This window comes from Leishmania martiniquensis, chromosome 3 (genome assembly GCF_017916325.1).
Source record: "Leishmania martiniquensis isolate LSCM1 chromosome 3, whole genome shotgun sequence".
NCBI lineage: Eukaryota > Euglenozoa > Kinetoplastea > Trypanosomatida > Trypanosomatidae > Leishmania > Leishmania martiniquensis.
The window spans coordinates 323,957-349,447 of NC_090138.1; the positions used below are offsets into that span (position 1 = coordinate 323,957).

Genomic DNA, 25,491 nt, shown 5'->3' on the forward strand with positions numbered 1-25,491 from the left:
GAAAAAAAGCACGCACAAACACAGTACACGAGCGGAGAGGGGGGCGGGGGGGGGCGTGCGCGTGAGAGCGCGCGACCGGCGCCTGACCCTCTCCCCTGTCCCCGCTCCCTTTCCCTTTTCCGCTGTGGGCAATGAGGTACACAGTCTAATAGGTGGCAGGTGCGGCGATGGACGCAGACCGATATGGTGGGCGGAGGCTCAGGCAAGGGTCAAGGCCCCCGCCGATGGTGATGGCGGGTGTAAGCACCGCTGCTGTGGATGAAGCGCCCATCACCACTGCGCCGCCCACTGAGAAGCATGTCGTGAGTGGATGGACCCCACGGACTCACTGACTCTGGCGGGGTAGGAGGAGGGGGTGGGCTGGACCAACTGGAGGCTGCGACGGCGGGCACGACGGCCTGCTGGGGACACACGACTGCTGTCGCCATCATGAGCCTCGTTCGCCGCGACTCCTGCACTATGTCGACGCTGCTGCCGCGGCGGCGCGGCTGGCGGTGACGTAGGGGGCCAGGCAGGGGCCCCCGCTGCGAAGCAGCGGGGCCGATGTCGCTGCTGGCGGCGTTGCGGTAGAGTGCGATGATGTCTTGCGCCACTTGCTACGGCTGCTGACTTCGGCACGAAGGCGGTGCCATCATCGAAGTAGGACTTTTCAGACACTGCTGCTCCTTCTGTCAGGACCTCCGCCTCAGCCCTCGCCGCCGCCGAAGCGGTGATGCAAGTGGAGGCGGGGCTGCTGCTTGATGTCTGCTGTGGTGATGCGGCGCACGCGCTGCTGCCGGTGCGACCTGCTCGGTTGGAGGACGGTAGCGGTGCTCTACATGGCCGCGACGGTGACTGTGGCTGCAGAGACCGCCGCAGCTCGCACTCCACTTCGCGCTTACACACTGCTGCGCAGCGTGTGGAGATGAAGGCGGCGCTCAGCGTCGAAGGCGACTGCACCGCCGCACTGGTCGAAGGGCGTTGTGCTTCAGCGCTGCGGCCGAGCGGCTGCTCTCGTTCCGTGCAGAAGACGTCCGCGTAGTTGTACGGCGTAGGCCTCCGACGAAGCGCGCGGCGCTCCCCGGCAAACTCAAACGACAACGGCCGTGTTGGGCTCGCGGAGCTGACGGGGGCGGGGCGGGGGAGGCGCGTGTGCTGCGGCACCTGCAACAGCTCCGCCACAGTTGTTGGCAAGCGCACAACTTCGCCTGTGCGTTCTGCCTGCGAAAAGGCGTCGACGAGTGTTGCCGCTGCAGGACGTGTGCGTGGCGGCGCTGTGGTCGCAATCACATGCACGCAGCTCTGTGCGTCACGCGGCGACGACATCCACACGCCAGGGCCGCGCTCCAGCGGTAGTCGCGTGATGAGGAGGGGCGCTGGCGGCACATTCGTGCTCTGCAGGGTGTGGCCCTCCGCATGTCCCCATCGACGCCGGGAACAGCCGCTCTGATCCAAGTATGCACCAATGGCGACGCTTCGGTCTCTGCCGGAGGCCGCGGGCGACGCGTATGAGACGGACTCACTGCCGCTGGCGTCGCCGGGGCCCCTGTCTCTGACGCAGCGCACCAGCTGCTGCTCTTGCACATATTGAGCCCACGCAGCTGTCGGTGCCGTATACCTCTGCGGGGGAGGCGCGCGAGTTGGACTTGGACTGGGGCGGGCGCCGGAGCTCATGGGGGACACAGTGACATCTGCCGTCGGCGACGACCTCGCCGAGCGCCTGTCCGTGATTACTTCGAGGACAAGCAGCTGACGCGCGTGCGGGGCATCATTGGAAGACGCAGAGCCGCGTGGCATCGTTGCTGCACCGGAGGGTGCGCGACGGGGCCGCGACGGGAAGATCGCGTGCGTTGGCGTGTGCCACGTTGGATCAGAGACGGACCGAGGTGCCCCGACACTGCTCGCTGCCTCGTCGCCGCCGACGTCTTCGCAGGGGCGCTCCCATGGCACTTGGCAACCGACACACGTTTTGAAAGCGGCTCTGCACGCTGGCCTACTGTGCCGCGTCTGCTTCGGGTCGTACACGTACACATCCCCATCCGTATACGGGCGAGGCGAGCTCAACGAGGGCGTCGACGGCGATTCGGCTGAGGCGGCGGCCGTTGCGAGCAGTGGCGCAGACGACGGAGACCCACGCTGCAGGGCGTACTTGTGCACCAGTGCCGCATAGCTGCGGCAAGGGGAGCTGGAGAGGGAGCAGGGGATCGTGTGGCGGCTGATGAGAAGGGGAGCGCGAGTGGTGGAAGGGGGACGCGAGCGCAACGCCGCGCGCGGCTCGTGTGGCGCACTGACAACATGTTCCATGCCCTCCACGCGATTCGGCTGCTCGAGCGGGGGGCGCAGCGACGGTGTGCTGTGGCTCTGTGCGACATCGCCGTCCAGGTTTTCTGCCGGTACCGCGGCCGACTTATCCTGGCCTTGTAGCCGCGTTGGTGTGGCACTGACTGCCTCGGCAGTCATCTCCGTCCGGCGCGAAGCGTGGCGCTTATGCCGCACCGACGCCTCAGCGCAGCGCAGCGCATGCAGCAGCGCGCTCGCCTCAGCCATGCTGGCAACCTTGTGCCCCTGCAAAAACTGCTGCTGCTCCTCTTCCGTCTGCAGCACCGTCGTGGGCGACCGGCGGCTGTCAGATGTTGCGCTGCCGCTCGCGTTCATGGCAAGCACCTTCTGCGTCACCTGCGGAGCGCATCCACCGCTGTCACCGACGGCCGCCTGCTCGCTGCTCGTTGTGTTACCTGTGGTGGTGGTCAGCGCCGTCATGTTGGTCAAGTGCGGCGAAGGCGAAGAGGTCGATGTGTGCTGCTTCGCAGACGATGACGAATGAGGCTTGCGCGCGTTGGTCGTCGAGTGTGAGGAGGCGGCGTTCGACGTCGGATCCCACTCAAATAGCTCTGGGGCGCTGTCTACCGCCTGCGCCCTTCCCTGCCTCGCCACCCATCTTGCTGCTGCAGTGATTGCCACCTGACGCTTCGACGACGCTGCAGAGACGGGCAGTGAGGAAGACACAGAAGTTTCGCTGGAGGAGTCCACAGTGGCTGCAGGGATGTGTGGCTGCGCTGCCACCGATTTTGTTGGCGGCGCGGCTGCGTCAGAGAACGCGGCATCATTGCTGATGTCAAGGTTGCTCACCACCTCATCCACGAGCTCCCAATCGCTGCCGCTGTCGACGCCCTCTCCGACCGGCGCGTGATCCTCTAACGCACCTGTGACTTCGTGCTCCGCCGCTGCGGTGCCGCCACTCTTGACATTCACCGCTGAAGGCTGCACCTGTGCCACACTCGCCGCCGACGTGTCCGCCGTCTTCTGCAAACACTGTGGTGTCGTGCCCCGGTGCTGAAGCGGGCGCTGATGTCGACTCGCGGCATCTCGCACCACAGTGCCGCTCGCAGAGCCCAGCAGCTTCGTCACGTCGCGAATCTCTTCTATCCGAAGCTCCTCGCGTGCCTGCGTCTCGTCAAACAAGACGTCATCAATGGCGCTGTGTAGCGCCCCGCCCATGGTGGCCTGCAGTAGCTCGCGCTGGCGCAATCGGGCTGCCAGGCCGCGCCAGTGCAGCTCGCGCAGCCGCTGTCGCCCCAAATGCTCTGCCTTCTCGATCAATTCGCGCCGCTCGTCGTCTTCCATGATGCGACACAACGCCAACTCTCGGCCGACCTCCAGCAGCTCTGCTACGCCTGCAACAGAAGAGCTCTCCTGCGACCGCACTCGCTGACGTTCGAGCCTTTCCGTCGTCATCAGCCCCTGGCGCGCAAGCGCCTCCTGCACCAAGATGCTGCACGGATTCACTGCATCTGCGTCGCACTGGCACAGCCGCTGAAGTATCGTGCGTGCGCTGGCCTCTGCGTCCTCGACAACTTCGCGCCATAGCAGCTCGTCAGTGAGAAGGGCTGTGCTGACGATGCTGAGCGACAGGCTGCCGGGGAGTCCACGCGTGCGTAGGAGTCTCTCGACTTCCTCACGAGTGGTTGGGGGCGGCGCCGTCACGGTCGAACGCATGGAAGCCGCCGTGGACTTCGACATGGAGACAGGGGCGGCCGCGGAGAGCGGTGACGGCGGCAGTGGAGGCACCCAGGCGGGCAGCGACTCGGCGGTGCCGTCACTGGCGACGCTGCTGCTGCCAGTACGGGTGCCCTTCCACCTACCTGTTGAAGAGGCCGCCGCGGCAGCCAGCGCGCGAGGCGGCAACAGCGAGAGCACGCTGAAGTCTGCTGCCTCCTGCTGAAAGATTGCCTCTCTGTCTTGCAGCATATCGTGAATGAGTACGCGCCGGCCCTCTCGCTCGAGCTGCACGAGCTCGTTGAGAGGCGCATCCGCGACTATGCGGCGGTGCGCCAGAACGAGCGTGTCCACGTTGTCCGCTGCGGGCGACCTAAGCAAGCACGCTGCTGCAGGCGAGTACACACGCTTCGGTGCAAAGCCATCGTCTCTGTCCTCGCGCTGAAAGAGGCTGCTTGGCGGCCGCGCAGTGTCCTGCACCTCCGCGATATTCTCCTTGCCCTTGACAGCGCCCGCATCCACTGACAAGTCACGCGCGGCAGGGCGGTGTTGGAAGAGGGTAGCTGCCAACCACGACTGCCGCTGCTTCTGTTCGCTGTCGCTCGACTCGCGATGGTGGTGCCAGCTTCTGTTGTCGTAGGAGGAGTGTGGGGGCCATCGCCACATGCCGGCTGTGTTCGTGACCGAAGGCAGTGGCGACAGCGTTGTGATCGAGGACGGCGCGCCACGCGCACGCATCCCGCCATGAGGGGTTGCATCGCTTATCACATGGTTGCGCGGCCTGGGCTCTGCTTGTGCTTCGGTCTTGCTAATGAGCGACAACTCTGACCAGAAGGTTCGGCCAGTGTTGCCGCCGTCGATGGCTGCTGCAGGTGGCGCTGGAGGGACTGTGCGGTGCGCCGGTGGGGCCACACGGAGGCGATCGGATGGGGAAGGGAGAGCCGCCTCGCCTTCCACAGGCACCCTCTCGCCTCCTACGCGCGGGATCGACGCGGCGCGCTGCACTGCTTGCATGCCCTCTCTCGCCACCTCTTCACCATCAGTGGTCGCTCCAGCCAGCACGTTGGATGCTGCGCTGCCTAGGGCACCTCCACTTTCGCCTTCGCCCTCGACGGCGTCTTCATCATCTGTGTCACTGACCTCACTGCCGCCTATCAGCTGCCGTGTGCGCGCCACCTTCGCCACAACGCCCGCAGCACCTCGACTGCCCTCTGCGGCGCTGCCGCCGCGGACTGCCGAAGACTCGGGGGCGGCTAGGGCTGAGGGAGCCTGCTCAGCTACACTCCCTAGTAGCTTCACTGGCGAGTGCGAGAAGGCAGCGGTGGTGATAGCGTGCTCGGACGACACGTCTTCTGCATGCAAGCTCGAAGTGGAGGGCGACGAGACTACTGCGCGATCGCCCGCTACCACTTCGATTGGCAGTGCGATCAATGCCGCTGAAATGGTCTCCACCCTGTCCTCCGGGCCTTCGACGACATCGCCAACCTCGTCACGAGCGGCGCTATGTGTTTCGACCGCCACGGTGCCCTCACAGTTTCCTTGCGCTAGCTGCTGCTGCTGCGTAGCGGACAGCTCAAGCGGGAGGAGGGCGGTGCCAGGTGATCGGCTCGCTTCTGCCGATGGCATCTGCCGAAGTTCCTTGCCGCTGCCCATCCATGGCGGAGGCGCCTCGGATGCCCTTGCGCCACTGGACTGCAGCGAGCAACGCAGGGCTTGCTGCTCCTCCTGTGCCGCAGCCGATGAATGGCCAGGAGCGTCCAACAGCCACGCCGCAGCTCTGCTCTCCTGTGGGGTACGCACGTCGTTGGGACCTTTGCAGCCGCTGCCCTCGTCACCGACATGAGTCTCGCCATCCGAGTCATCGCCCGCGAGTGCCTCACGGCTGGTGCTGGAGGTTGCCGTCGGTACTCGTAGGCGACCACCCGCAGTGTGTCCCGCGACTGTCGTAGCCGTTGCCGGTGCGATTTGTGTAGAGGGCGGGTGGGCGTCTCCTATGGGGCCAGACTTCGCATGCTGGAGGGAGTACTCAGAGTATTCCGTCAGCTTCCACGGCGCGGGCCCGACTGGGACCACTTCTGCCGAGCCCTCCACAAGCGCGGATGGCAGCGCAACGGTGGCGACGCTAAGGAAGTCATCGCCGCTCCTCTCCGCCGATGATTGCACATTCGAGACAGACCGCATCGACGATGCCGACGCCTCTTCCCTCGCCGTCCTCGAGAGGGGCTCGCGGGGCAGCAACGCTTCCCCTTCAGCTGCAGCAGCAGCTTCGTGACCCGTCCAGGACGTCATCAACACCGAGGAGACCCCCTCCTGTGCCAGGTAGATCGTAGCAAGGCTTGCGCTGGCACCCGCACCACTGCATGGGGAGCTTGCCGTGTCTTGTGACTTCCGCGGCTGAAAGCGCGCCACCTGAGGCGGATCGGAGCCGGTCTCGACCACGCTGTGCACCACGTTGTTCCCCTCCGTCAGCTGTACGGCCGATGTGTGGGCACTGCCGTTGCTGGGCAGCTTCTTCCCCTCACCGCTGTTAGCCGCGGCTTGCACCGAAGCGCTCTCCGTGACGTCATCGGCGGGCACATTCGCGCCGATGTTTGGCACCTCCGTCCCTGTCCAGAGGAAGTGCTCGTGTGGGGAGGAGTTAGTCGACGAGGCCGCATGGATGCCTGCTGCGGGGGTGGTGGCCGGCGGTGAGGACGGCTGTCCGATAGCGCCACCATCACAGCCCTGGCGTTGCTGTTGTTGTTGAGGCTGGCGGGAGTGGTGACTGCGGGCTTCGTCTCTGTGGGGGGCCTCAACGCAGCTCATCTCTACCGTGGCCACAAGCGCAGGGGGGGCGGACGCTGAGGACGCCGGGGAGCACCCTTCGTCCGCCACTGCCGCCACCAGCGGCTCCGACCCCACCGATAACCGCGCACTCTCTGCTGCGTAGGGAGATATCGACACCGCAGGGGGTGTCAAGGCGTGCACCAGGCTGACTGTTAGGTGGCGCTCTGGGGTAACTGCCTCCGTGCCTTCTGCGTAGAGGTGCGCCTGACTACGCTCCCCTGCGTTCCTGCCTTGGTAGCCCCGGCGAGCTGCACCGCTGCTGTCGCCGTCGAGGCCGCTGAGGTTCACCGGAACCTTCAAGTAGAGCCGTTGCGGGTGGCCACAGGAGCGCACCTCTGTGTTGTAAAGCTGTCGCTCGAGCGGTGCAACAAGCTCTGGGGTAACCGGTTCCTCGTCCTGTGGAGGCGGCGGTGGCGCGCCATCCATTGGCTGGCGAGTTCTCGGCAGCGCTGCGCTCTTAGCGAGGCTGCTCGAGCGGTGCAGCAGAGACGACGACAGCGCACCGGCCGCCGAAGCGCGAGCCGATCGCGGGTGTGATGCGGTACGAGACGGGGAGCGAAGGCGCAGCGGCCGGTGCGCTGTCGCCGCTGCGCTTTCTGCGCGGAAGGAGTTGGGCGAGTCGGCCTCCGGCGCTGCTGACGAGCTCATTTCTGTTCTCTGCGGGAGGAGGAGTGGGCGGTGACAGCAACGGTCCCGCAGGACTGTCCGTCAACAGTGGCCGCCCTCACGCACGGGCACCTCACAGACGGCAGAAGCGACGGCTGACGAACGCCGCTCCCCAGAGACAGGCGGAGACAGGGACGCTGAGCTCACAGCAGCGAGTGCCGGCACAGAGGCGGAAAGACTCGCAGACGTGCACTCGCACACAGGGCGCGGACATGAAGGCTGATGAGCCGGGTGCTGACACTGTTGGGTGTAACGACGCTCTGTTTCTCGGCGAGGGAGCGGTTGGCTGCAGAGTGACCACTCATACACAGGCGAGTGCGCACTGCATACGGAGTGAAGAGGGAAGGGGAGGGTGCGTAGAGAGAGGAGGGGGGCAGTGTGGCTTTGAAGAGGGAGGAGGGGCGCTGCTGCCGCTGGCGGTGTCGGACAGCAGCACACGCACGCGAGCACCTGGGGAGTCCATTTATTTGCGTTGAAGTACACGTTGACCTGATTAAGGCGGTGTGCCGTGGCGATGGTGGAGGGGGATCGACCCCTGCGCAACCAGCGCCGATGTCAACCATAAGAGACGCACTTGTGGGTCGAGGTGCCGAATGCCCTCCCCGTCAAGGTGAAGCAGTCGCCGCCCCCGTTGCTTTTGTGATCTTCGTCGCCTTCTTACCGACTCTCTTCACGATTCGTGCTGTGCCGCTCCCGATGACAAGAGGGGGTGGGGTGAAGGTGACGCCGCAGTGCTCAGCGGCATCCCCGCGTGTACACAGCGCCTCCAACTCGCCTCTGAGAGGGTGTGGGGAGCTCAGGCAGATCCTCGCCCTCTCCACCCGCCCACCAGCACACACACACACACACGCCTCTTCCCAGTGCCCAGCCTCCTTGGCCGGTGGTAACGGGGTTGAGGGCCCACAACGTGTGGGGGTGTCAGAGCGACGCATCGCGCCACTTAGGTCCGCAGCGAGATCGTGGATGGCGTTGCGTTGGGGTCGTGGGCAGCGGCAAACACGCCCGCACAGCTTCTATGGCCGGCGAAGTGGCAACGTGGCCTGAGCGTGTCCCAGCCGGCCCTCGCTCCGTCTACTGGCGTGCGGATAGGGAAGTCTGCGCTATTTCACTTTGGGGAGGGGAGGGTGCGCATCAACTACGTGGCTTCTGACCTCACTGGCGCTGCTGTGAGGCGGGGGGTGGGCGAGTCGCGCTCAACGCCGGGGCCGCGCCCAGAGGGCTGAGCCGACGGCATTGCTGTACCGGGTGGCTACCCGCTGCTTCGCACCAGGCGATAGGCGCCTGTGATAAGCGCAGGCGCGGAGGGGAGGCGGAGTATGGCACACTTCGCGTGCTCCGTGGCAGAGCGAGTTGAGCGCGCTGGACGTGAAGGTGTGTGTGTGTGTGTGTATGCTGCACACGTTGCCAGCGCATCAAAGGTGAGAAAAGGACTGCGGAGAAGGCGTTCAGATGCCGAGCGCGGCCGCGTCGGCCGCTGCGTACACGCACCGCAGCAGATGTGTGAGGCGGCAGTCTTGTAGGCTGCCAGGAATGACGAGCAGCTCCAGCTGACGCAGGAACGCCAAAAGACCCGCGAGACCGAGGAAGCTCTCTCCGACAGCCTTCCCAGCTGCTTCCATGGCGGCGCTGCTCTTCCCGTCGCTAGCACTTCCCTGGTCGGCTTCAACAGGTATGCAAAGCAGCTCGCACAGCGTCTCGAGCACAGCGTGAGGGAGCGTGCGCTGCAGAATTTCTTGCGTGGCCGTCGCCGCGCCTTTGTGCTCCAACTCCCCTTGCGGCGGAGCTGACTCGTCCCCGCCGAAGTGAGAATCGTCACCACTGTGCGTGTAGGGCAACAGCGTGAGGTTCGCTAAGCACTCGCCCAGCACTTCGCGCAGCCGAGTTTGCGAGGCCGGCTCCCCGTCGTGCTGCAGCGCCCGCCACCCGGTGCGGTGCACCTGCGCGCCAAACAGGGTTGTTACGCGGTGCTGCCGCTGCCAACTGCTCGGCATGAGCACCAGCGTGCGCTCTCCCTCGCTCCCAGTGGGGTCCCCAGGCGACGGCGACACCGACCGCGGCACTACGCAGTCGAAAAGATGCTGGAGGTACCCCAACCAAAGCCGCAGGAGCCCGCGTGGCTGACATGCATAGCTGAACACGCAGTTGTGCACGATAGTCACGAGACCGCGGAAGGCGGTGATGTCCTCCGAGGTGCAGTAAGCGACAGAGCGGCCAACGAACTCGCCCGCTTCGTCCTCACGCGCCATACGATGCTGCTCCTCCAGTGCAGCGCGGAGGCTGTGGAGGGCGCGCCCGCAGCTGCGGTAGGCACCAACTACCATCAGCAGCCCGCACGGCGCCGAGGCCAAAAAGACCGCGGCTAGGCGGCCGTGGCGGGCAAGAGCCGCAGCGAGGCGCGCCTCCACGGCGTCCTCCGAGAGGCGCGGCGGCGCGGCCAAGACAGGGCTGTGGGCGTCAGCGGCTACGTAAGCCGGCCCCTCTTCCTCTCGGCGGCGCAGGAGGAGGGGATCGTCCCGCCACCACTCCGCGTCGCGCTGCGCTGTTCCCCATGACAGGGCTGCTGCACCCCTGCCGCTCCGAGGAGTTGGCGCGCGCCCCTCCTCGACGTCAGGGAAGCCCCTCGGTGAGGTCACAGAAACCGTCGGCGATGCTGGCACCGCTGACGGGCTCGCAGGCCCGGTGGCACCGAGCCACGCTGCCATCTCCGCCACCGTTGCTGCCGATGCCCCATCAGGAGATGGACGCCCTTGGTGCCGCTTTCGGTGGTGCAGACACAGAGCGGTGTGCCGCTGCACCGTAAGATAGAGACCTTCCAAGTCCCACGGAAGCGAGGCGAGGCCGCTGGCAAGCAGGAGCAAGACGTCCTTGGCGACATCGGTGTCTGCCCACACTGGCGTCGCCTCCGTCTCCGTGAATGGCGAGGAGCTATCTGTGCTGCTCTGTGTGGCTTCGCCGCTGTGTTGCCGACTGGCCAAGAGTGCCATGAGCGGCAGGAGGTGCGACGTGAGCAACGCCTCATCCTCGCGCGCCATACGGCCTCGCCGCTCCAGCTGCAGCAGCACCCCATGCGTCAGCAGCATCCACAAGCGCGTATCACGACGCAGGAGGCACACCAACGGTTGCTGGTAGAGTGGTGGCGCCGTCTTGGTGACCGAGCCGGACGCTGCTGGCCGGGAAGGAGTTGAGCCGCCGGCGCCTCCAACTGGGGAGCTCACCAGGAGGCGGTGGAGCCGCTGCACGGACCGGGTGAAGAGACGCTGTCGCTCGGGGCGCAGGACAAAGAAGCAGCTTTGGTCATACACAGCGTAGAAGTCTGCGGCGACATCACTCAGCGCCATGCTCCATGCGTCGTTGCTTGCACTGCTGCTGCTGCTCGCGGCAGCCTCCTTAGCAGGGCTGTACACAATGGCGGCGAGCAAGCTGGCCACAGCGGCGCCATCACCCGCTCCGCTTCTGCCACCCGGCTGCGACACTGGCGCAACCGCAGCGAGCGTTGCTACTTTTCTGCACGCCGATGGCAGCGTCGACGGTGAAGCGGTGTGGTGCCGCCCATGCGTCAAGGTCTGCTCCATGCGGTGGGAAGCATCGGACAGTACAGCGGACAGCTGCCGCCCACGGCGCCGCCAGTGGCGCTGAAACTGCTCCGCAAACTGCCCTGCCGCCACCTCGGCTGCGTCGCCCGCTCCGACGGCGTCGCCGGCCTTCTCTGTGCCAGCGGTGCTCATCCACGACGATTCCTCTGGCACCTGCACGCGCAGCAGCGTCGGGTACAGCTGCCACAGGTACACACCGGTTCGGGCGCGCGTGGCCGACCATGCGGCCTGACGCGGGCTCATCGCAGAGGCGGGAGACTGCGCGAGGGATGCGACCAAACACTGTGCGAAGGCGGCCTGTAGCGCCACGGTGTTGTGTGCCGCTCTCTGCAGCGCAGAGGGGGCAGTGGAGACGAAGCTGTGCAGGCCGCCACTGCGGTGGGCGAGAGCAGCTTCTCCGTACACGCGTAGCGTGTTGCGCAGCTCCGCTGTGAAGTCGCGAACGGCACTCCCCATGAGCCGTCTGTACAAAAGCTCAGTGGCGCATACCGGCGACACATCAGTGGCTGCCGTCGCGGAGGCGGTGGCGCACGTCCCGAGCGGCGCGCGCCCCTCGGCGCGATCTTGGCCTGGTGCGGCCATCAGCGTTGCTTCCACCGCTGCAAGTAGTGTGGAACACCAAAGCCAATGCGTCTCCGACAGCGTATGCTGCTTCACGTCCGCGGCGAGCCGCAGTTGACGCCAGTGCGCCTGCTGCGCCGCCGCCATCCGACGAACTCCTCCTTTCTCCAACTCTTCCTCTTCCAAAGCGCGTGAAAGTGCCTCGTTGGTGTAGAGGTCTGCGCCGTAGTAGCCGTAAAGGATGTACCAGCACCTCCACACGAGGTGTGCCTGTCGCCGCGCCACCGTGCTCACAGCCGTACGCAGAGCCGCGAACGACTCCGCAGCTGCGACGCGTGGAGCGCCACTGAGCGAAGCGGAGGCCCGCAGCGACGGCTCAACCCGTACGCGCTTGCCCGCAGGCGTGTCCCTTTCGTCTCCCTTTCCCCCCGCATTCGCATCATGGCTGCTGACGCAGTCGGCGCTTGCCTCGTCAAGGCCGCTGCGGCACATCACTTGAGCTGCGCTCTGGACGTCTGCCTCGGTCCACTGACTCACCCACTCCACCCATGCGGCTCTCGCGCGGCCCAGCAGCCGCACGATGAGGGCCGCAAGGATAGCGAAGCCGCCTTCGCCGAGCACCATAAACGACTGCGCCGCCTTGGCAAGAGTTCCGCTGAAGTACAGCATCTGCCCGAGGTGCTGCCGCTGCTGATCCTGCATTGCAGCCTGACGCTCGTGTAATGCCTTCAGCGTCGCTTCAGCAGCAGACCGATGCGCTGTTACTGCGGCGCCCACCAACTCTACGAGGTCGTCCGACCACGACTGCTCCCTGCGCAGTGCCTCGATCGTGCTAGCTGTGGCAAGAGCGGCGAGCAGCTCGTGCATGGTGACAGCGCCATCAAGCTCGAGGGCCGTCGTGACGGGCAGTGACGATGAGGATGACAGGGTCGACGTCGTCGTTGCTGTTGGCGCGGTTGCTGCGGCAGGAGGGGCAACAGCGCGCTGCTGTGTCCACTGCGTGTACATGGGGACAAGAAGGTATTGCAGCCACAGCAGCGGGGCATCTTGCACGAGGTGCTTGGCGAGGGTTGCGGTCGGCGCCTCGCCGGTGGACGCCTGCGGCAGCTGCGGCGGCGTGCTGCCGTGGTGGAGCGGTAGGTGAAGCTGCAGCGCCTCCAGCGCCTGCCGCATCAGTAGTGTCCAGCTCGGTGACGGCACCTGCACTGGCGGCTCGCTATCACTCGCAGCAGCCCTCACCGCCTCCTCTGCCCTCTCCGCTTTGCTCTGAGGACTCGTCAAGAGAGTGGGCGGCGACGCGCCATGGCTGCTTAGGTGAGGCTTGACGGGCTTCTCCGAGTCCCTGCGCTCTCTCTCGCGCCCGACTACGGACCGGTCCGCCGTCTCGCCGCTGCTGACGCCTGTCAGACAACTCCCGTCAGACTCCACGTCCGCGTCATCATGAGCGCTGTCCTCTTCGTCGTCGTCGGCGTCGTCCAAGCGCTCCCACTGCTGCACCATCCACGACGGATAGTCGCCGCCCCAGAGCAGCCCCGTTGTCTCGGCAATGAAGCGCGCGTGCAGCCCATCGTGCAGTGTGCCCGCGGCTTCCGCAGACGTCATCGATGCCGATGATGACGATGCTGCCCCAGCGGCCATCGACGCGGACGACTCCATGGCTGCCCACAACAGCGGCAGCTCCGAAAGCTCTGTGTCTCGCATGACTGCGCGAGATCCAGCGGCGACGACATGCTCGAGACGGGACAGGAGGCTCGTCGCTGTTGCTGTCGTTGCCGTAGCAGTATGAGTTGGTGACGGGCCGCGCACGACATTAGAGGAGGGCGAGGGGTGCTCGCTCAGTGGCGGGTGGGGGGCGAGAGGATTGCTGCTCTTCATGGCAGCACGCACCCCTCTCCCCACGGTGCCGCTGGGCGATCGAGTCGAGGGCAGCTTTGGCCGCCTGAGACGTGTGGTCTTTTTCCTGACGCAGTGAGCCTCTGTGAGAGCCCCGAGTGCGGGGAGCGTTTGCAGCTGTGAAGGTGTGCTCCAATCATGTGTGTGTGTGGAGAGTCGAGGCAGCAGAAGGCGGAGAGGGGGGTGAAAGGGAGACGAGATCTGAGGTGCATGGGTAGCAGCCGTGCGTGGCCATGGCCTCGGCATGCGCGTCTGCGAGTGGCATGCTCGCTGCTGGTGGAGGCGGCTCACGGACGAACCCGATGCCGCCTCCGCCGCCGGTGCAGCTGTCGGCGCTCTGTTGTGCTCTCCCGCTTCGCACTGCTGGCTCTCTCACCCTACGCCCCTTGCCTCAGCGATCCAAGCGCGCGTGTGACTGCCAGACAGGTGCCAAGGACACAGAGGAATGGGGGGGGGAAGGGCAGGGGCGGACAGTGTGGAAGGGACGACGAGCTGCGCGGCCGCCCATGCTTGCGTGAGCGGGCCCATCGTAGTTACCCCAACAGGATGTGCCCTTCTTCTTTGGCTCCTATAAGGATGTCTATGATTGCGTGTGCAATGCCTGCAGGCGTGGCCACGCGCACCTGAGGTCATCACGCTCGTCTATGTCTCGTCGCCAACTGAGGCGAGTGAGGAGGATTGCTACGACAGCCGCAGCGCTGGACGCTACGCAGGCCTTCCTTGAGCTGGTCCACGTACTGCTGCAGCAGCCTTTCACGGCCGTCGCCGACGAGCAGCGCCACGTATCGCAGGCACGTCTTCGCATCCCCCATGAGGTGCACCTGCCGCAGCACATCGGAACGCTCCGCCACCTCCTGTGCCCAAGCCCGCTCGTCCACCTCCGTGCGTCCATCAGGACGGGCGACGACTTGCGCGCTGCGATCCGCCTTGCCTTCGAGCTCAGCCTTGTTGAAGCCGTAATAGACGACTACGTCCATCGGCACATATGTGTCCTGCAACATGCCGCTCTCCTGAATAATCTGTACGCACCGGCGCCGCTCCTCCAAATACGTCGGCGGGAGTTCGCGGCTCGACTCAGGCACCGGCATGTTTTGCTGCCGCTGCGCCTCAAGGAGGTCGACGATAGTCTGCAACGCATCCTGCAACGCATCCGTGTCATCGCGGAGCTGCTGCGTCCACACCTTGATGCGCGCTCGTTGAGCCTCGTCGATGTGCAGAGGCCGGATGGAGGGGCTTCTCGCCCTCGCAGGTGACGCCACCGATCGCGCTGAGGCGCCGCTCTGGGCCTCTCTGCCTCCAGCGATGCCACTGCAAGGAACATGTGATGCGGTAGCAGCAGGCGAGGTCGACCTCGACCGACTCGACAGCTTCGACGCGGACGGATTTGGGCGCGATGGTGTGCGTTGATAGAGCTGTGGCTTCTGATGTGCACCTCCGCCGCCACAGCGCGAGGAGCGGCTCTGGCTGCGGCTTTCTGGGTAGATGGCCGTCACCTCCACCTCTGCCGGATCTCTATAGCCCTGCAGTTTGGGGTGGCGGTGCGCCTGCGCGTTTGGGCTCAGGAGCCTTTGCAGCGGTGGCGTTGCCGCTCGCAGGTTTGTGGAGGGCGGCGGACCACTCAAGCGGTGAGGGTGGCCACTATCGCGGAGGAGAGATTCAGTAGTGCTCAACGACGCCATTAGCCGCGCCTGTGGATCCATGGATATGGGTGAGCACTCAATCTCTGCATCGTGCCGGGGACGCGGCTGACGCTGCTCGGCGGCATGCAGCGCAGCATAGGAGCCGCTGCCGCATTGCATGGCTTCTCCTGAGAGGGGCTCTGTTGTGTCGCCTGCGTAGAGCGTCGCCAGCGCAGCGTCATCGTCGTCGCGGTGCATGGGCCGTGCCGGCTGTCCGCGAGTCGCCGAGGCCGGGCCACGGTGAGCACGACCACAGCTGGTCGCCGGGCTTGGCGAGCAGCCGGCACTCACAGCGCGACGCTGAGGCGGCTTCGCTGATGGGTTACGCCGAGGACGCGCTGCACGTGGCTTGTAACGACGAAGGAGTTCGATGTCCGTCTTGTCTCGAACGCCGCCCTGCATCGACGCGCGCTGTCGATTCTCTGATGCGGCAGCATCGTCGCTCATAGCGCCTTTCAGCGAATTTTCAAGCAGCTCCGGGTGTGAAAGGCCGCCGCATGCGTTGAGCTCTGCCGAACGGCGGCGACTCATCATCTCGCTCACAGCCGCATCCGCTGCATCACCGCTATTGCTGCTAGCTCTCTGCTGCGCGCTGTGGATCCCGTGCAACTGTTGCTGCTGCGCTGTCGTCATGCGGCGCACGATAGTCTCTTCAAGGTACTTGCGCGACTCCTCGGCCAGCTGCTTCACAACTGCCCCTCTCAGCATCCGGCCGTTGGCGGTCAGCCGCCGCTCCCGCTCCGCCTGCGCCTGCGCCTCTTTGTCCTTCTTCTTCTGCGCCAGCTGCTGTGCTGCGTGTTGGCTGCGCAGTGAGTCGCCGTAGCCAGTCGGGGTCGTCACCCCGCGCGTCAGCATGTGCAGGAGATTTATCGCGTGCTCATCCACAACGTCACTGCCACTGGCCGCAAACGGTGCGGGCCGACTGCCCTCCCGCCGTCGAGACGACGTGAAAGGGTGCGAGGACATGACGGAGCCGTCAGCGGAGACGCCGTTGCCAGCCGTGGTCGCGTGCGAAAGCAGCAACGATGACGCACCGACGCCGCTGCCGCCACGAAGCGTTTCTGTCCGCGCGTACGGCTGCGCAACGCTCATCATGTTCGGCTGCCGCCCCCCGTTGCGCAGGCCGAGGGCCTTGTCTGCCATACACGAGTTCGCCATCCGGCGCTCGTCAACGACGAGCAGTGTGGGGCAGAGGTTACGCAAAACGGGTAGGAGGCCCGGCTTGCCCGGCTCCGCGATAGGGTTGCCGCGCAGAAGCAGGTGCCGCAGCGCTGAGCACAGCGACAGCATGCGCAGCGACGCCTGCGTACGGAGCTCGTTGAAGGTGAGGTCGAGCGTCTCCAGAAGTATCAGATGACCGACGCCCCCGACCGCCGTAACCGCGTTGTGGCCGAGGAAGAGGTGCGCAAGGCTCAGATTCTTCTCCAGTCCGCTGATAGCGCGCAGGCGGTTGCGGCGCGCGTTCAGCACGGCCAGCATCTTACACTCCTGCAGGCCACTCAGCTCCGTCAGGTCGTTGACGCTGACGTCGAGCCGCAGTAGCGTCGCCGGGAGCGCGCAGAGGGCAGTAAGGTGGTTGCGACTCAGGTTAAGGACTGTGATGGCGTTGTACGTTGTCCCGCCCAGCAGCGCAGCCGGCAGCTTCGCGCTCGTCGCTTCATCGACGCTGGCCTCGCCGCCCTGCGATGCGGACCTGTGCAGCTGCTGCTCCGCGGCACTCTCGTACGCGTCTAGCACATCCCACACCGTTTGCGCATCTCCAAACATGCGCGCCTGCCGCAGTGCGCCATCGCGGGTCATGAGCGCAGAGAGGTCAAGAACGCTGTTCAGCACCGGGCTGAGGTTCGTGGTCAAGTCGATCTGATCGTTGCGGTCAATGAAGGGCTCCCGCGATGCAGCGCCAGCCACGGCCAGGCCGGCCGCCGTGTGTGCGCCGCCTGTTGGACGGGTGGACGGATGCGCTTTTGCCGCTGTTGGGGCGGCGGCCGGCGGCGAGCGAGCGCGCCCGCTGACGCTTTCCTTCTCCTCTGTAGGCTGTCGCTGCCGATGCGGTTGCGACGTCGCTGCCGGGGAGGGCTGCGCCCGGGAGGCCTTTGCCGCGAACTGCAACGCCCCGAAGCGAGCTGCCCCGTCACGTGCGGTGGTGGCCCCTCTCTCACCGCCTCCCCTGACGTACCCGTTCCCTGACGATGCGGCGGTGGCAGACCGGCCAAAGAGCTCCTCACGGCGCTTCTGCAGAGCCTCGGCACTGCCGCTCGCATAGCTGCGCAGTGATGGCGAGGCGGAGGCAGAGGCTCCGCTGACAGAGGATGAGCGTTGGCGCAGCGGATGCGAAGCCGCTGCGTTCGCCGATGGCGGCGTGGTCTGTCGCCTCCTCCTGCCGCTGTGTGGCTGCCAGGTAGTGACCTGGCCAGCGACACTAACGCATCCGGTCGCATCGACATCGCCGCAACGTCGGTGAGGACGACTCTCCTGGTGGCGGCGCTCACGCTCGGCGAGCTCACGTGGATAGGAGATGCTCCGCGAGGGGGACGGGACGCTGGCCTCGCGGGCCCGACAGCCGCTCTGCGTAGCGCGCACATCATCGGCGAGCACCACGTCACACGCCACCTCCGCCGCGGCGTGCAGCAGACTTGTCTGCCCCTCCGGCGATAAGGCGTTTGCGGAAATATCCAACAGTGTGAGCCGTTGACACCCCTGTAGAAGCAGCTCGAGGTGACGCAGCACGCGGTCTGTTAGGCCGCACCGCCGCCACAGTATCTGCCACTCACTCACGTGGGTGTATCGCCCTCGAAACGACGGCCCCTCCATCTTGAGAAGGGATTCGCAGAGCGCCACGATGGGCTTGTCGCCCACCTCCAGGTTTGTCATGTCGACCACCATCACCATCGACGGCGATGGCCTTTGCCGATCGCCGGCGCCGCTGCTGCGGTCACCGGAAGAGGTTGTTGGCACATAGCTGCAGTAAGTGCTGAGCTTTTCTGCCCAGCCCTCTGCGTCAGCGACGCCTTGCCGCTGCAGCTCCGCGGTAAACAGCACCCCCAGTCGCTCTGCAAACTCAGCGTGCGCTGACATGTGCGCGATGTGTGTGTGTGTACAGAGAATGGCAACCCGCTCGATCCCCTCACGGGTAGGCCGGCACACGCGCCCAGAGTGTTCCGCCTCCTCTGAGGGAGCAGGCGAGCGGGTCAGTGTCTATGCGTGCGTGACGCTGTGTCTGTAAGACGTGCAGGTCGATGCTTCTATAGGTAACGGCAGGCGTATGCGGGCCGGAGGAGCAGCAGCAGCTTATATGTGTATGTATGTGTGTGTGGGGGGCGTAGTGGCTGTGAGTGCGGTGGGAGGGTGGCCGGGCAGATGTTGCGCAGGGCGTGACAAGCGCTCCGCGGGTCTTTCTTAGAGCGCTGCTCTTCGCGATGTTTGTCACTGCCGCCGCCGCTGCGTCGTCTGCCACGGCCGATCACCTCAGGCGAGCACAGACTTGAGGGCAAAGGGGTACGATGGGGGCAGGAGGAGGGCTCATGGATGCTCGGGAGGAGGCGAGGCCGCACGTCACCTTTAGAGAGAGAGAGAGGGCGGCTGCGTTTTCGCCTCACTGCACGAAGAGGGGCGCCACACCGCACCGCTCACGGAGTCTGTAGAGCAAGCACCGGCATCCATGTGCGCTTTCGTGCGCGTGTGCGATGGCTGATGACGACGTTCATGTGCCTGTTGAAGAGGACGCCTGAGAGCACGAGAGAGGGAGGGAGATGAGGCGAAGGAGATGCCGCCAGCGCTTTCTGTGCCCACCCACGCGCACGAACGGTCATCTCTCAGCTCCCGGGTTACGTTAAAAGAGGCTGAGGGGCAGGCGCACGCCAACTGCCATCCCCTCTTTGACACCGACGAACACATCGCACATCGCTTACGAACAACGAGGAAGCAGAGAAGAAGGCGACATGCCTGACTGGGCGGTGGGCGGACGGACTAGCACTGCCTCTATTCTATCGCTCTGCCTTTGTGAACGACACGCATGATGCTGGCAGCCGAGAGGGAGAAGGGGAGCGGGTGAAAACTGCCGCCGCCGCCGCGTTACAGTAGCTCTCCATCGACAACCAGTTTGTACAGCGCCGGGTGCACGTCACGTCCGACAGCCTCCAGCGACTGTTTCGTTGTCTTGACGAGCAGGGCGCGCTGCAGCAGAGCACCGCGGCGATCGTACTGCCGCTCGAAAAGCTGATGAACGACCGGGTGAGCGGCCTCGCCAAGGCGGATGAAGAGACTGCTGAGGTCGACCAAGAGGATTAAGTCCGTTTGCCACGCCAGCGCAGCGGAGGGGGACAACAACAGCGCGTCGTTGAACGGGCGGCCATCGCTGCCCCCTCGAGGCATGGAGAGCGATGAAGAGTCCTGCGCGATTACGTACGACGTGTAGTCGGCCAGGCTGTGGGTGAGCCGCTGGAACTGCTTCGGTCTGCTCGAGAGATCGATGCAGCAGCGGAGGACCGTTTCGACCTCGTGGAGGGTCATCCCTGCTAGGAGCCGTGGTGGTTGGTACGAGAGCTGGCCATCCGTGGAAAATCTGTCCGCCACGCTGTCCAGCACCACCTTTGGCCTTCGATTGCCCTGCTCCTGCACCACCACAGCTTGCTGCGCGTATGAGAGAAGAGCGCCCACCGTTGCCATGACGGTGACCATGACACGACCGGCGACGCTGCGCAGCAGCTGAAGTAGCACGCACAACTGCCGCATTGTGAGAGGGACAGCGGCAGCCGCATCGTCATGGACCTCTACGGCTCTATCCTCTGCCAGTTCAGCAATACGCTCGCACACCTTCCCCATGGCCGTCGTATCGACCTCCACAGAGGCGCGCAGCAGCCCTTGAGCCAGTCGGGTGAGGCTGTGTGCTTGCATTGTGTGCACCACCTCGCTCAGCCGCCTGTACGTTGCCTCCATCACCGCCGCCGTGCGCAGCCCGCAAGCAACGAGCAGGTACGACACGTTTGCCAACTCCGCTGGGGAGCAGGTGGGCAGCACCTGCTCCGTACAGTGCCGGGCAAGGACGTGCACCGCATCGTAGTCCGTCGAGCCGCGTCGTTCCGCCAACTCCAAGGCGGCCTTCACCACTGGCAGGCTCGCATTGTGATGGTAGCGCGCAGCGTTGGCAAGTACAGCCGCACCGATGTCGTCGTGCGGAAAGCAGTCCCGCAGGCAGTGGAGGATGGCCAAGGCAGTCGAGGCGACCGACACGAGCATGTGCGGGTCGTTCTGCAGCATCCCGCGCACCTGCGCCGAGAATATCGGCTGCACCGCCGTCACGCACACAGTGCGCACACTCGCATTTCCGGCCTGCGTGCCGCACCGCAGCAGGCGCACCGAAAGCTCCAGCGAGAACTTACGCCCCATGTCAGCGACTCTACCGAGCAGCACGCCGTAGAGCTGCTGATGGTATACGCCAGCCGCGCAGTAGGCCTCGACGCACTGAACGATCTCTTCCGGCGTCAGCGCCGGGGCAGCTCGCATCGTGCGCGAGATGAAGCTGCGCAACACCTGCTGCTGTAGTTGACTCTCTCCTGGCAGCGCCGCGTAGCCGCGGAGCAACAGCGGAATATCGTGAACGCTGTAAGGGAGCTGAACCGCCTGCAGTACATAGACAGCGAGGGTTCGCGGCAGTAACTGCATCGCCTCCGCCTCGGAAGACGTCCAGTGCGACGCCGGAGAGGCCGCTGGCACCGCCTTTGCCCCTCTCTGTGGCTGCTGCTGCTGCTGCGATGCCTCGTCCAAGCCCGTAGCCTTTGCCTCCACTGCCGCTATGTCAACGCCTCTGGTCGGGTTGCGCTGTAGGCCGCTGGCCTTGAGCACGTGAGATTCGTCAGTGGTGAGGTGCGCGACGACCTCGACAAGCGCGCCACACTCGCCCACTGTGTAGCGGCGCTGCGCTAGCTCCCGCGGCTGCAGGAAGGAGTGGAGCAATGGCCCGTACGGTACGGTGCGCAGCAGCTGCAGAAGAGTCGCCGCCTCGCCGTCCTCGACGGCCGCTTCTGCGGTCCTCTGTACGGCACTGAGGGTGTGCAGGATTGTGATGCGCTGCGCCACCGTCGTTGCGCAGCGTGGTGTCGTTGGTGCGCGGTGGCCAGACTCCGTCACGGCGTGCACGTCGTGGTGCAGAGCTGCAACAAGGCGCTCGATGAGCCGCCGCACCGGCGGTGCCGGCAGCGGCGCACCAGTCTCGTGCAAGCGCTGCAGCACTGTCATGGTCTGCGATGTGCTAAGCAGCGGACTCAGCAAGTCTAGCAGCTGCAGCAGCATCGACGTTAGGGCGTCGTCAGCGCGGAGGCACAGAGTGGCAGCCGCACAAAGCAACTGCGTCGCCAACACACCAGTCGCCGTGTCTGTTACGTCGGCGACATGTGCAGTTGACGCCGCGCTGGGCACCTCCTCGGGGGTCTGCGTGGCTGTGGCCCGCGCCTTGAGGTGCTGCTTTACCGCCGCCACGACGCCGCGCACCAAGGCAGGAGAGACGTGCTGGACGCTGTCTGAGACGCACATGACCACCATCACCTCGGTCAGAGTTGTGAGTGGCATCTGCAGGGAAGCCGCTGCATGCGCACGGCCGGGTGTTCCTGACGGCGCGCATGAGGTGCACATGATAGCCGTCAGCGCAGGGTCGAATACTTCCACGCGGAACAGGCGCAGCGCCGCCGGCTCCACCGCCACTGTGTACTCGGTGCGCAGACGGTACAGCAGATGCACCACCGTCAGCAGGTAGTGTCGATACCGTTGCTGTGTCATGCTGAAGGGCGCAGGGGAGGATCTACTCGACTGCGTCATGATGTTTGCGACGGTGGCTGTGGAAGCGATGTAGACGGCCAGTAGCTGATATACAGCGAGGCCACTGTTGCGTGCGTGAGCAGAGTGCGGGTGCCGGGCCAAGCCGCGCGACTGCCGCGACAGCTGCGATAGCAGTCGCTCCAGCCGCTCCACAACCGCGAACACCCGCGCGACGGCGGCTGCTACGTCCTCCCGCCCGCCGTCGACAGCTCCGGCACCCGCGATCATGCCCTGCGACTTGTTCAGAGTATTATGTAAGGCCGTCAGCTGAGCGACTGTATCCGCTGGCATGCCGCACAGAATGGCTGCGGTGCTCAGCCGCAGCGCCACCTCAGTGAGCTCCTCCACGGACATTGGCGGCGCGGCGGCGGCAGACGACTGAGGACGGTTCTCGACGGTGCTGTGACTGAATGGCTTGCTCGCCTTGCTCACACCGCCATCGCCCCCGGAGCCAGGGCACAGCGGGCCTGACCCCAGCAGCTTCACCGCCGACTCAGTGAGGCGCGGCAGAAAAAGCGCTGGCAACAGCGCCAGGGCCTTCTCAACGCCCTCCGAGAGGGCTACGGGGAGTTTAGGGGGCCGACCACCCCGCACTGGAGCGGTGGCTGCCGAGGCGGGGCTGCGCGAATTGCCACTGTCGAGGTCGTTCACGTCATCACAGCCCATCTCCGTCAGCCGAGAGCGAAAGCCCTCCCAGATGACCTCGAGCGCATCCGCCAGCGCCGCCTCCCGACCTTCGCGCTGCAGTAGCGGCAGCACCGCATGCGCCAGCATCTCGACAGCGGCGGCGTCGCCACGGAGAAGACACTCGATGAGCGCCTCTAGTCCGACAAAGAGGAGATGATTCACCTGCCGCCGATAAAGCGCTGGTGTGAGTACTGCCGTGGCGGCCACAGCACAGCCGTCACTGTTGGCACTCAGTGCCTCACTGCCGCTGTCGGCGTCCAAGGTAGTTCGCCGCTTTCCCCGCCTGCTGCTGCTGCTGAGTGCGCGGCGCTGCCGCGCCGCTGCCACCGCCTGCGACCGCGGACCCAGCATCGTGGTCGCAGAAAGTATGACAGAAGCACTGGGCAGCGCCGCCGCGCCCGCCGCCAAGCGCTGCATCAAGGTTACAGGCCTGGCAGTGGTGCGTTCAATTACGCTGGCCTTGCCCGCTGCACCAGCAGCTGCCGCCACCCCTGTCTTCTCCGGCGCCACGCCTTCTTCCTCGTCGAGCTCGTCCGTGTAGCTGCGTACAACGCGGTGGCTGTCCTTGCTGCATTGCGCCAGCATCCCTGCCACCTGATCCACGAGCACCGCGCGCGTGCGAGCTGGAAGGGGTGCGGTAGCGCACGATGCGGAGAAGCGATTCACTGCCCTCACCACGTCGAGTGCATCGCGTGGTGGCAGCGAGACGCAGAGACTGCTAGTGAGCACCGACTCGGGCGGGAAGCCAGCGCACAGCATCCCATACACAAGCTCTGTCAGAGGGCTGTGGAGTGACGGGCGCACAGGTGTTGCCCGCAGGGCACCCGCTTTTACTGCCGCATCACGGTGCGCCTTCTCCAGACGCTCCACCAACGGTTGCACGCGCTGCGGTCGCTGCCGAAGATACGCAGCGGCGATGGTGCAAACGTCCGTGATGACCTGCGCGTAAGTCGTGCGCTCTGGTGAAAGCCGGCGCAGCTCCGCTGCCACCACTGGCGAGCAGATACACTCAAAGAGGTCCGCACCCTTCGAGGTCTCCGCGCATCGACACGCCTGCAGCAGGATTCGCTGACAAACCTCCTCGACTGCACTTCCCATAGCCATCGGGAGGACAACGCCGAGCTCCTCGATCCACCGCAGGCAGCCAAGCACATCCGCAAACACCGCCGCCACTTCCTCCGGGTCGCTGCCATAGACCGATGCCTCGAGAGTCTGAAGGTGCGACATGAGTCGGCAACGCGCATCGTCGCGCCACGCTGTCCACTCAGACACGAGGGCCGCATCAACGGGGGAGACTCTAGATGCCGTCACCGACGTAAAGTGGGACAGCGCAGCAGCAGACTCAACGGCAACTGCGCTGACAGCAGCCGTCAGGAGCAAGGCGGTTGCTTCGCCATGAGCACTGCCGACTGACAACGGCTTTGTCAGCTTGCCCAACTTACTCTTTGCTGCCACATCGAGCCGCTGGACAAGCGCGCGCGTGAGTGATACCAGCCGTGTGAGGACCTCGAGCACGCGCTTGCTGAGGGCGATCTCTTCGCGGCTTCGAGCCTGCTGCTCCTTCGTGAGGCGCTGGCTGGAGGTGATGGGCTTTCCACCGTCAAGCTGCCCTCGATGCACGTCCACAAGTGTTCGCAAGACCAGCACCACGGACGTGCGGTCTTGCCACGCCAGCTGTCCCATATCCGCTTCCAGTCGAGCCTGCAGTGCTGACAGGTATGCTGACCACGCCGCGTCACGAAGCTCGGCGAAATCGCTCGACTGACGCAATGCCTGTTGGTGGAGCTGCAGTAGCGTGAGGAACCCCATCGCCGCTGCTTCGCTGCGTACCAAAGGCGATGTGCCTTCTATACGCCAACGCGTCGACGCCACCGCTGCGGGTGAGGGGTTGAGGCTTCCCTCAAGACCGCCGCCAACGTTCGCTTGCCCCCGCGGGTAGAACATGGTGTACAGCTGCGGGTACGTGCTTGGTTCGCTCACGAGGGCAGACAGCAGCTGCGTGCGCTCAGCCACGCTCACCTCCGCCGGGAGTGCGCTACCCACCCCTACGGAGGCTGCGCTACCCCCAAGGCTCGCGCTTACAACGGTACCTGCCGTCGTGCTCCGTTCCGACGCTGTCCCACTCGCTGCCGAGGAGACCGTACCAGCGGTGGCTACGTGGCACCGCTGCCAGCGACACCGACACCGTAGCGTCGCACACTCTTGCACAGCATTGCCGAGATGTACGACACGCTCCACTGGAGCAGGTGCAGGGGGCGCTTCCTCCGCCTGTCGCCGGGGCGCCTGCCGCTTCGCCGACTTCCTCTCCGTCGCTGCCGGTGCGCCATTACCAGTGGTGGAGGCGGGCTGTCGCACGGCTTGCCTCTTCTTCTTGGACGCCGCCAACCCCACGCCCGAAGCACTCAGCGCGCCAGCATGTGTGTACACCCGCGTAGGGGTACAGAGCGGCGCACGATAAGCCGCTGTCGCCACTGTTGCTGCTGCTGCGACGGCGCCAACGAAGGCATCGCCCGTGGCTGTGACGGCTCCGCGGGGCACGTGCCACACGTAGCGCACTAGGCTCGACGACCCCGACAGCGAGGGGCGCGGAGGGAGCCGCGCATAAATTCGGGAGGACATTATCCACGGCCGCTGAAAGGGGCACCCGCTTCCCACCCTCACCTGTCGGCGCGCCCTCCACAGGAGCTCCGAAAAAGGACGCCTGCGGTGTTCTCTTATGTTTGTCTCTGAGGAGAACAGCGCAGCGGGCTGCACGACAGGCGATGAAGGGAGGGGGGCGTGACACCAGTGAGTACCGTAAA

The 25,491-nt window shown here is 65.4% G+C and overlaps 4 protein-coding genes across 4 annotated transcripts; all 4 read right to left on the reverse strand.

The window, feature by feature from the left end:
* Window positions 1-270: 270 nt before the first annotated feature.
* On the reverse strand, window positions 271-7,449 carry LSCM1_08123 (uncharacterized protein; the record flags this gene model as incomplete). The annotated part of the gene is made up of 1 exon (XM_067325463.1): window positions 271-7,449. One exon carries the CDS (start codon window positions 7,447-7,449, stop codon window positions 271-273), a length of 7,179 nt encoding a protein of 2,392 aa, XP_067181568.1.
* Window positions 7,450-8,912: 1,463 nt separating this feature from the next.
* On the reverse strand, window positions 8,913-13,496 carry LSCM1_08124 (uncharacterized protein; the record flags this gene model as incomplete). Its single annotated transcript, XM_067325464.1, has 1 exon — window positions 8,913-13,496. The coding sequence occupies one exon, from the start codon at window positions 13,494-13,496 to the stop codon at window positions 8,913-8,915; it is 4,584 nt and encodes a 1,527-aa protein (XP_067181569.1).
* A 650-nt stretch (window positions 13,497-14,146) lies between these two features.
* Window positions 14,147-18,268, reverse strand: LSCM1_08125 (uncharacterized protein; the record flags this gene model as incomplete). Its single annotated transcript, XM_067325465.1, has 1 exon — window positions 14,147-18,268. The coding sequence occupies one exon, from the start codon at window positions 18,266-18,268 to the stop codon at window positions 14,147-14,149; it is 4,122 nt and encodes a 1,373-aa protein (XP_067181570.1).
* A 996-nt stretch (window positions 18,269-19,264) lies between these two features.
* LSCM1_08126 (uncharacterized protein) lies at window positions 19,265-25,309 on the reverse strand (the record flags this gene model as incomplete). The annotated part of the gene is made up of 1 exon (XM_067325466.1): window positions 19,265-25,309. One exon carries the CDS (start codon window positions 25,307-25,309, stop codon window positions 19,265-19,267), a length of 6,045 nt encoding a protein of 2,014 aa, XP_067181571.1.
* Between the last annotated feature and the right edge of the window lie 182 nt (window positions 25,310-25,491).